General features: G+C 38.1%; 1 protein-coding gene across 2 annotated transcripts in view; it reads right to left on the reverse strand.

Annotated features, from left to right (window-relative positions):
- Positions 1-2,769: 2,769 nt before the first annotated feature.
- BIRC6 (baculoviral IAP repeat containing 6) overlaps positions 2,770-15,404 on the reverse strand; it is a 164,217-nt gene continuing 151,582 nt past the window's right edge. For both annotated transcript variants that reach the window (XM_072409256.1, XM_072409254.1), the window contains exons 70-73: positions 15,187-15,264; positions 14,286-14,474; positions 4,417-4,551; positions 2,770-3,599 (exon numbers count right to left, since the gene is read on the reverse strand). In XM_072409256.1, the coding sequence (XP_072265357.1) occupies positions 3,423-3,599; positions 4,417-4,551; positions 14,286-14,474; positions 15,187-15,264 (579 nt within the window). In that variant the 3' untranslated portion in view covers positions 2,770-3,422. The remainder of the gene's footprint in view (positions 3,600-4,416; positions 4,552-14,285; positions 14,475-15,186; positions 15,265-15,404) is intronic.

Below are 15,404 nucleotides of genomic sequence, written 5' to 3' on the forward strand. Positions count from 1 at the left end.
TACAAGATACAGATACACGGCCAAACGTCGTTAGGGAGAATTTCACATTGTTTTATTCTATGTATAGAACGATCTCAAACAGTGGTGAAGTCTTAGGTGCTATTATCTAAAATACCATGACTGGAGACAATACTGGTGGAAGCAGCAGGCTCATATTCAAACTACAAAGTTGTACATATTGCATTAATACTTTATCCTTTAATAGCTTAAATAGAAAAATAATTTACCATATTGTGTATTACTTTTTTTTGTAACCAACATATATACTGAGGTCCCCACTACTTAGCGCATGGTTTCAAAATAAATTATTCAGCCCTAAATACTATAAAAGTGCTTAAGTCTTGTTTCTATATTATGCATGCCAACAGGGTAAAGTAGTAGTTTGTAAGCTTCGCAGAGCTAAATAGTTGCAACCTAAATGGGCAGGGCACCACTGATATTTTCATATTACAATCTACAGTTCCCTTTACCCGTTATCCTCTTTTCAACTTGCAGACCCCTCTACACAACCACCTTCAATAGTCCACAAAACCCCATTACCATAGAACTATCCACAAGAAAACAAAAATAGGTGCCCTGCACAATGCTGTTTTATCCCATCAACAAATGTTGGCAATACATTTCACTTTTAGAGACTCCAGCAGACCCAGAAAAGTGTTCTAAACGCATCATTATAACCTGTCCCCAACATGCTCACTACTTAACATTCATAACAATCAAACATATTCATAACAATCCCCCCCCCCCTTCCCCCCCCGAGTAGTTAATATTAAGGCCACATCCCCAATTCAAGTTAAAGACGGCAGCAGCTCCTTTAGGATATGAATGCAGGATTTCTGTAATCAGTACAAACAGGCACCAAGTGTACTTTATGGGTCAGTAGGATTCATCATGAATTCATTTTTACAAGGTGCATTATCAAACAAAAACCCTCTTCTCTGGGTCCAATAAAATATCTGGGTCAGTAGATGACTTGGCACAGGAATTATATATATCATACAACATGTGATTAATGTATACACAAGAGATCTTTTGGAGTTTGTTTCAGCAAAACGCGTCGAGAATAAGAACATCTTTAGTGTCCTTATAGGAGATACCACACTGGTTCAGAGTTTTATAAAATTATTGTTATAAAATATTGTACCTGATAAAAAGCTTTTATGTATTTTATCACTGTACAATCTTGAATTGACCTTAAAAGTCTCACTTTCTTTGGGTTTTCCACCATTGTTGTCATCATTCATACATTGACAACATGCACAGTACCTCTGCTGATGAGTTCTAGCATGGTTCTCCACAATATGTACCTAAACTACTGTATTGCAGTTTTACCCTAACACATGCAGTAGCAAAAGTAAAGTTAATAGTACAAATAATCCCTTCAATAGTACTATGCACATCAGGAAGCCTAAAACACACTGTCACTGAAGCTCTGTTATGTTGCATGGGAGTTCCACACCATTTTGGTTTAGTTGTAGAAACTGAAGTTAGGGCGAATATGAATTTATCTATAGGCTTTCCTAGCACTTTACCCTAAATCATGTTCATCCATGCAGTTGAGTTAAGGACAGCCAACACACAGAGGACTCCTAGATACAAATGGGACTTCTCTGGTCACTAGTGTGTAGGACGGAGGCTTGATGGGGGGAGGGGGGCGGCAATTTACATGACTTGCAGAAGTCGTCTTTTGGGTAAAACTCTTTAATGACTAAGACAAACTCTGCAGTTGTTTCTTTTTGCATATCAAAGTACAGCTTGCTCCAGAAGTTAATGAATGTCCAGGCTCCATAGAAGTTTTTTTTTTTTTGGCTTTCCGTTTGTGATTAACTCACAGTGAGGATTTTCTACAGTAACTGACACCATGCTGCTTAATATGTTGAGAGAAACATCTGTCCCAATTGCATTTATTAAAAAAATGTACCTGTTCCAACTTCCATACAAATTCAACTTAAGAACAAACCTACAGTCCCTATCTTGTATTTAACCCAGGGACTACCTGTATAACAAATTTAGGGATCAGTGGGAATAATGCTACTCCCACAGATACAGAAAAGATTAGTCAGGCACCATCAGACAAGATCATTTAGTTACAGCTCACAAAACCACTAGAATCCTAGGGAGGGACTCATGAAACATGTGGAAAATAGCTGGCACAGTTGGCTGTAGTATAGCCTGTCAGAATCCTAAAATGTATCTTCCATTTTTGTTACACTAGATATCTCCAAACGTTGGACCTTTATCTGGGTGATACTAAAACCAAACTTGTGAAAATAGGATTTGTCTTTGCAGTCACAAGTTGCAGGTTAGTCTTTGCAGTCACATTAGTTAGTTTGATATGAGCACAAATTAAATGTGAATGTGCCAGTTATTAGGTCAACACTTTTTTTAATGCTTCTTAGGTGATTTACTTTACCAATGAAACAATGACATGATAGTCCTTAGCCTGAGATTGAATACAACTTTTAAATTCTTGTTAACACGTTTAAACATATATAGAATTTTAATGATGGAGTTCAGCTTTACTTTATTATTCTATACAAGCAAAACTTTTGGTGGCAATGTATTGTTAAAATCCAGCTTGTTCATATAGTTTAAAAAAAAACAAAAAAAAAAAAGACTATATTTGTTTTTTTTCAGGAAAAAATGAAGACACAAAACATCTTGATGAAATCTATGAATAATTTCCTCTTATTTACAGACATCTGGCAACACATTCAAAACACAATCAAGGAAATTTGACAAATGCATTAAGCTAGAGGTGAACAAAAGTAGAAGGTAAAACCATGTCCGTTTATTTTCATGTGCATCAAATGAAACAAAGACTGGGATAAATTCAGTCTTACAAGAGCAGATCTCCAGTTCTAAAGGTATTTTCCTTGTAGCTTTATTATTTAAAAAAGGAAAAAATGTACCCAATATTCATTTAACAGGAGCATGTTTGTTTAACGTTTATTGAAGAATGCAGACGTTTTCTCTAGAAATCAAAAAATGAAATTATGGCCCAAATCTATCAAATCCTGTGAAAATTTGCAGTCCTTAAATAGTAATAAGAATGACTAATATATATTCTTTGTTACAACCCCCTTTTCTATCAGTAAAAAAACAAAACAAAAGAAAAAAAACATTCAGTAAACATTCTCTCCTAAGGAAATTTTCCCTTATTTCAGTGATTTTGCCATTTTACTGTTTACAATTTCTAAACATACCAATCAGTGGTTCTCACAACTGAAAAAATAAAAGCACAAAAAAGTTTACACTCTTTTACAGGTAAAAGATCATCTTGAATTAAACTGTATATCCTTAAGGGCATATTATAGTTTTAGCTTCATTAACTATTACATAATTAGCTTCTTACATACAAATATGGACATATTTGGCTGTGCTTCAAAGCCTGTTTGTGGTAAAGTCTATGCCGCTGCAGCTCAGAATTTGAAGTCACTGGTATCCTTACTGCTGCTGGGTTTGGCCTGTTCGTGCAGCGTTGTCTCCTCACAGCTTGCTGTGGCAAGGCATTTTTCTGTAGACTCATCAACATCTGGGTCCAAGCCTTCGGGGCACTGGAGTTTTAAGAGCTCTTCTCGTAGCTGAGCCGTATGTCGCTATGCACAAAACACAATGAAAAAATGGTCAGCATGTTATTATTATAAAGTGTTCTCTACAGATCCATAAAACACAGTGCTGTGAAGTCGCCGCTGTGCAAACAAAATGTGAACTGCAGCACCTCAGATCAATAAGTGGAAGCATGAAATTCACGCAGGGGGAAAAAAACAAACAAAAATGAATTGGTACTATTGTAAATAACTTTGTCAACTTTGCTTACGGTTTACCTAATGTTTGTATTAGCATACTGTAGGTGTAATATATATATATATATATATATATATATATATATATATATATATATATATATATATATATATCAGTAGTAGAGTATATTACTACATTTTCCACAAATTCATAAAGTTTAGCTTTTGTAATGCTTTTAATCCTTGAAGCTGCTCACAGAAACTGTAAAAAGCCTTTATAAAGCAGACACTAAGTACCAAAGCCTGTCCTCTGCCTTTAGGCTGCAGACAATGACTAATTTGTCCTGAGTGGGCAACAATATGCCAAATGGACAGCACACTTCATGCATTATTTATTAAAGTATGAATCAAAGACCACAAAAGGAAGAAATCCACTGAAATTATTGTTTTGTTTTTTAACACAAATAGTATTTCATGCACTAAAAATCTTGTTTTACCATACCCAAAACTTCTAGACCAGGAAGTCTAGAAGTTACTTTAAATCTTATAGGGTGTTTTTTCAGGTGTATTTTGTGACAAGACTTTATTAGAAGTTTAATTCATACTTTAAGTGCCAAAGCAGGTCACTTAGAAAAAATACACCTATTTTATGCAAAACTTTATTAGTTACCTTTAGAGCCGCTGCATGATGAGACATTGTCCTGCCGACCCGTTTGTCACTGCTGAATTGCTGAATATCTACGATCCAGTCCTCACACTGAGCCATGATCTCTGCCCGTTTCAAGTAAAAATGTTTATGAATCACCTAATAAATAAAAAAAATAAACAGTAAATTGTTTTGTGCAGTTAGGAACAAATAAAATTGGATGGTCTAAAGACGCCTATATATGTAACCTTCAGCCTACTGAAGGAGGCAGGTAAGCTTGATCAGGCTGAATTAATGATTAAAAGAGGTGCTGCAGTATCAAAGTTGATAAGCTGTGATGCTACTTGGCTCTAAAAAATGGAACAATTTAGCAAATTAAGAAGATTAAAATAGGGGTGGCTACGATTCAGGTGGTGTAGAGGACTATACTACACAAAGTATATAGCATGTGTGCCCAACAATACTTTGTGCCCAACATTTATATGATGTGGAATTTCTAAAGGAATATGACTAAAGAGATTTTGCCTATGAAGAACAAGTTTCTCTGCAAGGGGAATCCCCTGACCTTCCTATACATGCAGGTGCCATGTTACTCCCCAGCTAGAGAATACATAGCACTTGCCCCATGACTCTGCACTAACCTGGCTGCCAATTTCTAAGCCTTAGTGCCATCACATTAACCAGGAAATATTGTTACCATGCCTCACGTTATCATCTAGGAAGCAGCAAAGACCTGTGAGGGAGCGGGCCCTTCCAGAGAAAGGGCTCTGCATGGACAATGAGACAGTACCTCATTAAAGTATACCTAAATACTCCACCAGCATGGAACATGGTTAGAATCTTGTAAGTTTACATTTACAAACTAGAAAAGCATGTCTGTTGGCTTATATCAGAAATGCAGAGAAGAACCAGTTAGGAGGTAAATAAGAGAGAAAGGGGTGGGAAAACAATGTAAGGGGGAAACTACCCTGTTATAACTTCACATGTACATAGTGCAATATAGACATTGAAATAAATATAAAACACATATAGAAATAGAAGAGAAAAAAGTGCTAAAAATAACTAATAAAATTAGTAATAATGAAAATAAAACTAGAATACAAATGTTTTTACTCACTGTGGACTAACAGACAGATTGCTTAGGTGAATCCATCTATATAGGGTGGGTCTATCCTTGGCGGAGTCTATCACCTATTGGTGAGCATTACCTCCTTGCCTTTCAGAGTTTGTGGCACATTCTACCTATTTTTGTGCAATGTCAACCTGCTCCTAGGAGCACTTGATAAGATCCTCCCATTAGCCCCACAAAACTCTACAAATACTTCTGAAGCACAGTCACTGCAGAGTATAGGGGGAGACCCCAGATAAGAAAAGTCAATATTGAGAAGGCATTTTAAAAATGTTATATATTTAAACTGGAAGAGGTATTTAGCACCTGGCCAACAAATGCCAAAGAAATATCCTTCCTGGTCTATGCAAATTAGGTTTGTAGTGCATTCAGACTGTTTGTTGTGTCTTTGTGGATTTCCTAATTTTTTATGGAAAGCCACTCATTTTTGGTCAATGTCCTGTCGTTGCAAGATGTAACTCTGTTGGCATAAACTTCCTACAACCAATTCAAATCCAAACTGAATGACACTTATTATACCAAAGCATATGGTCATTTATAAGGCACAGTTCCAAAGTGATAGCTGTGCGGTGCTGTGTAAATGACACAGCAAAAATACCAGAGCTGGTTTCTGTCAATATCCCAAGTGTGGCTCCTGCTGTACAAAAGTGGTGCTCAGGGGAGCTTTCAAACAGTATTAATCTTCTTCTGCCTTTCAAACCGTCACTACTTCCCAACGACTACATATCTCCCCTCCTATTGTGTGTTATTTCCCCCGCGTACTAGATTGTAAGCTCTTCAGGGCAGGGTTCTCTCGAGCAGTGTCACTGTATGTATTTGTCTCATTTGCAAACCCTATTTAATGTACAGCGCTGCGTACATATGTTGGCGCTATATAAATCCTATTAATAATGATAGTTAAAAGTAATATAAATGCAGTTCAAATATAGTATTTTAGATTTTCAAAATTATACAAATAGATGCCCCTGGAATTACACTTTAAAGATAAAATTACACTTTAATGTTTTAATATACTGCAGCTTACCACGTTATAGAAAAAGTGGCAGTATTATCCAATTTTCCCTTGCTTTTTGACTTTATTTTTTTTTTCTGGCAATCCATTGATAACTACACTTCCTGTCTTACAGTGAAGAACAAAACTTAGTCACCCTAACTATGGAGGGACTCGTTCAATAAAGGTTGAACTACAAATATGTCTGACATTGTCTGTCTCCACTACATGTGGGAAGAAGTGAGAAGTAGTTTACAAAAGGAAGATTTCAGTTCAACTCACAGAAGTGAAAAGATCAACAGGTATTTTTGTATTTGCTGAACACATTTCTTGGACTGAAAAAAAAAAAAATTAATGCAGCTACCACATCTAAAGACCAGTAAGCTGCTATTTTCTGTTTTCAGGTTTTGTTATCCTTTAAAGGTAGCTTGAGTAGAAACTGCTATTGTCAGCTTGTCAAGTGCAAACTTTGTGGCTGCCAATTTACGAGTCGCGCATTGGTCAGCAAGCCAGCAGTGGCAGTCCCCATTTATTTCCTGAAATGTTCCACTTATTAGGCAATATGTTTTAACCTTCCAGATCATGGTTTCACTGTTTGAAGGGTATATATAGTAGTATTATTATTATTATTATTATTAATAAACAGGATTTATATAGCGCCAAAATATTATGCAGTGCTGTACATTAAATAGGGGTTGCAAATGACAGACTAATACAGACGGTGATACAGGAGGAGAGGACCCTGCCCCAAGAGCTTACAATCTAGTACGTGGGGGAATTTACACACAATAGGATGGGAGATATGCAGTGGTGGGAAATGGTGATGGTTTCAAATAACAGAAGAAGACGGGTAGGCAAGTTTGAAAAAATGAGTTTTGAGTGCTCTTTTAAAGGAGCAGAAAGTAGGAGCAAGCCGAATAGGACGAGGAAGACCATTCAAGAGAGTAGGGGCAGCTCTAGAGAAGTCTTGTATCCGTGCGTGTGATGAGGTTATGAGTAAGATAAGAGATAAGAGCATGTACAAGGAGTTTGGTGGTCTCAGGGGACAGGTAGAGGCAGATTTCGGAGATGTTGCGTAGGTGAAAGTGACAGGACCTGGAAATGTTCGGAATATGGGGGGTAAATGAGAGGGCAGAGTCAAAGGTGACCCCAAGACAACGTGCCTGAGAGGAGGGACGAATAACAGTGTTGTTAACAGTTAGGAATATGTCAGGGGGAGATTTGGAATTTGGGGGGGGTGATGATGAGTTCTGTTTTATCCAGGTTGAGTTTCAAAAATCGGTCAGACATCCATGATGAGATGGCTGACAGGCAACATGAGACCTTATCCAGGACTGAGGGAGACAGGTCAGGGTTGGACAGATAGATTTGAGTGTTATCAGCATACAGATGTTACTGTAAGCCAAAGGAGGATATGAGACTACAGAGAGAGGAGGTGTACAGAGAAAAGAGAACCAGTCCAAGGACTGACCTTTGGGGAACACGAACAGGGAGGAGGCGTTACTATTGAAAAAAAAAACTTGAAAGGAGTGGTCAGACAGATAGGAAGCAAACCAAGAGAGAGCATTGTCATTGATCTCAATGGAGCGCGTGATTTGTATTAGAAGGGGGTGATCAACAGTGTCAAAAGCAGAGGAAAGATCAAGGAGAAAGGAGCAGGGAAAAGTTGCCTTGAGACTTACCTCTGATGAGGTCATTGGCCACTTTAGTAAGAGCTGTTTCAATGGAATGGGCAGCTCTAAAGCCAGACTAGAGAGGGTCAAGGAGAGAGTTGGTGCTCAGGTAATCGGTGAGTCCTTTGTAGACAAGGCGTTAAAGAAGTTTGGAGACATATAGAAGGGAGATAGGACGGTAGTTAGAGGGTAGGGAGGGGTCCAGTGATGTTTCTTTTAGGATAGGGAGAATTATGGCATGTTTGAAAGCAGAGGGGTATGTACCAGTAGAAAGGGAGAGGTTGAATAGTTCGGTTAGGGCAGGGACCAGGGTAGAGGAGTGGGCACGGAGTAGATCAGAGGGAATTGGGTCAAGCAGACAGGAAGTAGATGTTCAGAGAAGAAAAGAGACTTCGTCGACAGTAACAGGGCTGAGGAAGGCCAATGATGATTTACAGGTGGAAGGAGTGGCTCGGTGAGCAGAGACATCATGCCTGATTTTGTGTATTTTATCTCTAAAGTAGGTGGCAATGTCCTGGGCAGAGAAGAATGTTGTGGGGGGAGCAGGTGTGGGTTTAGGAGGGAGTCAACTGTTAAGATGTTGCGTGGGATGGAAGCTTGAGAGGAAATTACTGTGGAGAAATAATTTTGCTTGGAGACAGTGAGCTCTGTGTTAAAGCTTTGTAGCTTGGCTTTGTAGTCCATGAAGTCAGCGCAGAGGTCAGATTTTCTCCACTTGCACTGTTCGCTGCACGAACAGTCTTTTGTAGCTGTTTGGTGTGATTGTTCTACCAGGGTCTGGGGTTGGCAGGGCAGGGGTAGCGGAAGGTGGCAGGGGCAACTTTATCCAAAGCCAAGGAAAGAGAGTGGTTTAACATGGTGGCAGCTTAATCTGGGGAGGTGATTTTGGAGAGGGCGGAGATTAGGGACGCAAGGCAGTTTGAGAAAAGGTTGTGGTCAAGGTTACGGATATTTCTCTGCCATTGACCAGGTCTGGTATGTGGCAAAGGAGGGCAAGAGTTTGACAGGTTGAAGGTAATAAGGTTGTGATCAGAAAGGGGAAATGGTGAGTTGTCAAGGAGGATGAGGTTGCAGAGTTTAGAAAATACCAGGACTAAAGTCCAAATTACGAGGTAATGGAGAGCAGTTTGGCTGAGGAGGGAAGGTTGGGCTCATCCATTGCAACATTAAAGTCACCCAGGATGAGGGTGGGCAGGTCATGGGAAAGAATGTGTGGGAGCCAGGATGCAAAGTTATCCAAAAATTGTGATAATGGGCCAGGGGGGCAGTAGACAACAGAAACAATGAGCAGTAAGGGGCTAAAGGGACGGAGAGTTGTTTTCAATATAGTAAAAGTGTTTCCTTAACACAAAGGCTGTGGCACGACACATTCCAATTTCACTTGTATATCTGTATGAAGGGACATGCAAGAAAATGCAATAGTAGCAAAAGAGCAGACAAAAAAAAAAACCTGGGCGTCCGCTTTTTTGCATTATACTAATAAAATAAAACTGCATGTCTGAATTTAATGCAGAGTAGTGACCCTTATGATTAGTCTAGACATAAATCAGTTAAAAGTCCTTATTTTTAAAACCTTGGGATAAACGTGTGCCCTTGTCAAAGTCAGACCTGACAAGAGAAGTAAAATAGAAGGGTTTTGTGATTGCGGGAAGCATGATGAAAGAAATGAGTAAATATCTGTTAGATTGGCCTCATCTCCTCTGTGGAGAAATGCATTACATTACTGCATTCTGTAGAGAAGAGAGTGTGCACAGGTCATTGTGATCTAAACAGACTGATGCATTTGAATTAGGTATGCCTATGCAGTTTAGATGAAAGATATATGATCTATATTATAGATCATCTGTAGCAACGATATGGATAGCGGCTATCTAGTGTGGATTTGCCCATCTAAAACAATTTTTTGTTTTTATTTTTGAAGTAAAGAAGGATTAGCAAACATCTTATTTTTTATGCTGTCTTTGGTATTGCTTGGGAGATTAAATCTCTATTTGTATTAGTGGCCATAGAATGTAAGGGAAAATCAAACACAGAGTTCTCACTAGAACATAAATAGAAGGGAAGTCTTTCAGTAAGCACACCTGGAAAATTTACAATTGTGGGGGAAAAGGGTGTGCTAGTTGATGTCAGGGAAGAGATAACTGCACTTTGAGCTGCTTAAGTATACAACCCAAACATCGGTAAACAAGTTTATTTTATGTACATAAAAAGCATAAGTAATGGAACAATTACATTTACCAAATGATTCTTTTAAATTTGTATTTGTGAAACTCACTTGTGACATCATAATGAAGACATTTGTGTATGGAACTGTACAAAGTGTAAAAAAGTAGGCTTAGATGCTCTTTGACCACAGTGCTATGTTAAACCCACTGAGCAGCACAGTTTAGTCACATCCAGTGTTTGCTGTGCTGAACTGCTAACTTTCTATCTTTGGTGTGTCTGAAGGGAAATCAGGTCTTTTACAGGCCTAGCAAACCCCAATCTAGAGGTCACTTAGTCTTAACCTGCTCTCTTAGCGCTTTGGATGTATGAAGTTTAAGTTGTACTCGAATTGCGACCTTGTGTGAGTGCTTTGATAATTTGGTGTAACTGGAAGGGGGTTGGGAGGAAACGGAGATTTACCTCAATGACAGGGATCATTTTTAAAACCCTCATGGCTTAAGGTGCGTACACACTTCCAATTTTTATCGTTCAAAACGAACGACGAACGATCGATTGGGCAAAAAATCGTTCGTAAAAAAGTAACCAACGACGCCGACGAACGAGGAAAGTCGTTGGAAACGAACGACCGGACCGGCGGATCGGACGACGATCGTTGAACATCGTTCGTGTGTACGGTCGTTCGTTGATCGTCCATGGGCTGAGCATGCGTAATGAACGAACGTTCGTTCACTTTCCTGTCGTGCACATAGTTCCTCTATCGCTCAAACGATCGTATCTATTGTGTGTACAATATCTACGAACGGTCGTGTGGTTATCTCTATGTGCAGGATCGGTGCTATACGATCGTTCGTAGATATCGTGCAGGATCGTTCGTCGTTCGTTTTCCAACGATAATAATTGGAAGTGTGTACGTAGCTTTATATACAGCTTTTACTTAAAACTGTCATAAATAGTCCTTTTTCTAGATTACATATCAAGGCCTTAACAAATGTAAATTCTTTATCCAGACAAGGACCAGATACTGGTCAACACACAACAAATCATCCAGCAAAAAAAAAAAAAAAAAAAAAAAAAAAAAGAAGATGTAAAAGAGGTTTGTTTTTTTAAAACGGGTAGTAATATTTCATATTTTGGTAGACACCATTCTTTGGCAAGGGGCAAAAAAGTATGAATTATAAACATATATAATATTAAAAAAATCTTGTACTTGCATATACATGCACTTATGTACCTAAAACATAGGAAATTACCCAAGAAAACTTCTAGCTTTATCAAACTACAATGGTGGCATGGTAGAGCAATTGCCAGGCCAGAGAGTATATATAAAAGCAGATTGCTTATCCTAATTTCTGAAACTAAAAGCGTGCACACACACACACCCCCTATTCTGGTCTGTAGGAAATACATAAAGATTAAGGGAGTACAAAATTACCGGTAGGTGTAGCAGAAAAGTTAGGCCTAGTGTATTAAATAAAATCCCTAATATACATATGGTAGCTGAATAAATGGGACTTATGTAGAGAATATATAAGTTAGGGCTTGTGTTCACTTTCAACTCCTATAAAACATGGCTGAAAAAAACCTATTGAGATATTCTAAGGTTGGAATAGCTCGGAAAAAGACAACTTCGAGAGGCTGGCGCTCTGGACAGAGTTTTTTTCTTAAACATAGGGGAACCCTTGACATAACTTCTGTGTTTTCAGGGAACCCCAGCTATAATTACTATAGCCACAGCTCACAATACATTAGAATGATCCCTAGGAAAAATGATTCCTAAACTGTTGGCCAATGGAAAGAAATTACTCATTGCTTAATGAACCCCCAGCAACCTCTGGGGGAACCTTAGGGTTCCACATTGAACCCTGGTTGAGAAACACGGATCTAGAATATAATGGTTAGCACAAGTAGAACCAAAATAGTATTAGACTGCAGCTTGATATACTTCCTCTGCAGTAGTACCTGTTCTTCCCTGAAAGTTGGCTTGTTGAACTGATGTATTAAGCCAGAAGGGGGGATGGCTGAAACAGCTGTGTTACTTTGCAATAAATAAAAAAAGGCAATCTACTTTGGAATAAAAAATAAAAGATGATCACTTATACACTATGAAGCTCTTCGATACGTATTACTGCACTACATTTTTTACCCAACTACCAGGGAGCAAAATATTCTTGTGGCGATGTTCATAGAATACATCATTGGTTTTATTTTTAGTTTTTGAGCCTATAGCATTTGGCATTTCCTTTTAAAAGATTCAATCTCACATCAGTTCCAGTAATAAACTGTCGACATAGGGACAACTTTTTGTCCCTATGACAATCACAAGACAAATTCTTTTTGCCCCTATGACAATCACAGGGCAAATTCTTGGGTGAATTTTCTCAGTTAAGAGGGAGAAAACAAACAACACATTTACCAAGTTCTAATCCTTTCAAACTGTCTGAAATAAGAATAGTACTGGCTAAAGCCTTATTTAATAATGAACTAAACAGTTTTTCTAGGATGCTAAAATAACATTATACATCACTATGTAACATGAAGGGGAAAATGTATAAGCCATTTGAACGGTTTTCTACTTCAGTCACAGTCCTCAGAAAATTCTAAAAACATTTCCCTTTAGTACATAGACTAACTTTTCTTATTATTTATTACTATTAAGACTTGTGTCATCCTCTTTTGAGAACACAAAAGCAAAAAAAGCAAGAGAATAGGAGAAAAACTATACAATGTATCTGGGTATAGACTAAAAACTGTGATGAGTCCTCATTTTGAAATCTTTGAATTTTCTCCAGGACATTTTTGTAAAAAATACATTTGTTACCCATAATTAGATTTGCTTTAAAGGAAATGTAATTTAGTGTCTGCATTTTGAAGCATTTGGATGAATGTGCAGTAAAACATATTCCTATCAAACCCATCTATGGAGGCAGACAGAAAGAGACACACAAACTTTGTAAATGTCATCTGCCTGAATTGAGCAATTGCCTCACTGGTTGGCTATATCCATCAGGACTTATTTTGCTCCTCAACCTTTCTGAGGGACAGGCTAGTTGTCAGACCCACTTGTACACCTGTTTAGACAACAAGCAGGGGAGATGGCAACAAAATAAAGGGGCTTATATATGGCACACCTATTTACAAACTGCCAGGAAACCTAGGGCATCAATAAAAGATGCTAATTTTAGCAGATTAACACCTTATTTGCCAAGTACAGTTAGCTTTCCAATGTTCTTATGTACCACAAGAAGGCAACCATAAAGCATATGTGATGTGGTGTATAACTCTGGGCATTTTTGAATAGCAATAATGATATAGTTTTGAATATGTTAATCCCAATGCCCATTTTACTAACAAAAGATTTTAATACCAAAAAGACAAAAACAGCAATATTAACCCCCCTAGCGTTCTAATTCTGTCATTTTTTGATGCAAAAAGTGATCCTATTTTTTTTGCGTAGAAATTTTTGTTTATATTGTGGGCCTGTAATTCTTAGGATTAACTCCCGGGTATAATTATTATAGCGGCATCCTGCGATCGCCGCTGGACCGCGGGGATCAGGTAAGGGGGACCCCCAAAGGTACCCCGAGTGTGACTCGGGATTACCGCTTTTTGCAATTTTTCCGGCCCCGAGTCACACTCGGGAACACCCCTTAGGGGGTTAAAGGTCCCCATAAAAAAGGCAACAGCCACAACAAAATTATTCATTATTAATGGATGGTGAAGGAAATAGGGAATATGTTTATTAAAGGAAAGTACATTACAAACTGAGGGATGACGCATTCTAGCATTAATATAATTGCGAGCTATACATATGTTACCATAAAGTAAAGGTTCATAAAATGACCACCCAGCCCAAGAACAAGTCATCAATGTTCAGCAACCTGAAACAACTAACAATGAACCAAAAAATGCATATTTAAGTCCAGAAGAAACATACCTCTTTAAAACAAGGTGATGGGTTTCTAATTTGTTCTAGCATGGCCCATTTGACTGTTGCCTGTCTGATATTTCCATCATACTCCCTGGAGCTCTGAGTGCCACTTGGTGTGCCCCTTGACCTTTCATACCCAGGCTCATTAAAATAGGGCTCAGACACGAGGATAAGAGACTGGACAGACACCAAAACCTGTAAACAGTAAGAGGACAAGTATTTGAGACTCTAAACCAGACTATAATGATATTTGACAAACAATATTGACAACATTTTTAATTGATTATTAATACAGGTTGACAATCGAAAACCTGGCCATCGATAATACGGTTCCTTCAGTTTTCCAGGATGAATTTCGGAGCGCATTGTCAATACATGTACTGCATTACACTGTTTAGCCACTTATCTTTTGATGGCGCTGTTCTCCAGAAACAGCTGTTAGGTCTTGCTTGCCACCATAAATACACATTAAGATGTCCCTGCTGTCTGCTCCCTGGAACTGTGCCAGATGTCCACGGATGTGGCAAGAGAAAGGCTGGCCTGTACGTAGAGGTGAGTTTAACCTTCGATAATCTGGAGTTTTTGAAAATCCGGCACTCCTCATGTCCGGAGGTTGCAGGATTTTTGAATGTCAACCTGTATTCTTTATTTGTTTTACACCATACCCAAAAATACATCTGTCACAAAACCATAAGGTTATTCTCTATGTATTTCCAGAGAGCTATGGGTTATCTGAAGATATGGCACAGCAATAGTTATTCACAAAAAAACAAACAAAAAAAAACAATAAACTGGTTGTTTACTTAAAAACTATGGACAGACCTCTTTGATGGGGTGGCTCCCAAAAATTTTGTATGTCCTAAGAAACAAATATGCTTTTCTAAACTAAAGAAAGATGAAGACACACCTGCAAAAAACTTGATGTCTGTGGATTCCACTTCTCTTCTGGTCTCCCATGCCAAGTGTTAAGTATACTTAAACACACCTTAAAATAAAAGAAAAAGGTTAAGTATCTTACAAAAACAAAATATATATCTATATATCAATTTTCAAACTGTTTAATTAGGTTAAATGTTGTAAAGTTTTGTAAAAATTGAAAGTTTTGTAAATCCAAACTTTTTATTT

The sequence above is a fragment of the Pyxicephalus adspersus genome, chromosome 4 (genome assembly GCF_032062135.1).
Source record: "Pyxicephalus adspersus chromosome 4, UCB_Pads_2.0, whole genome shotgun sequence".
Lineage (NCBI taxonomy): Eukaryota > Metazoa > Chordata > Amphibia > Anura > Pyxicephalidae > Pyxicephalus > Pyxicephalus adspersus.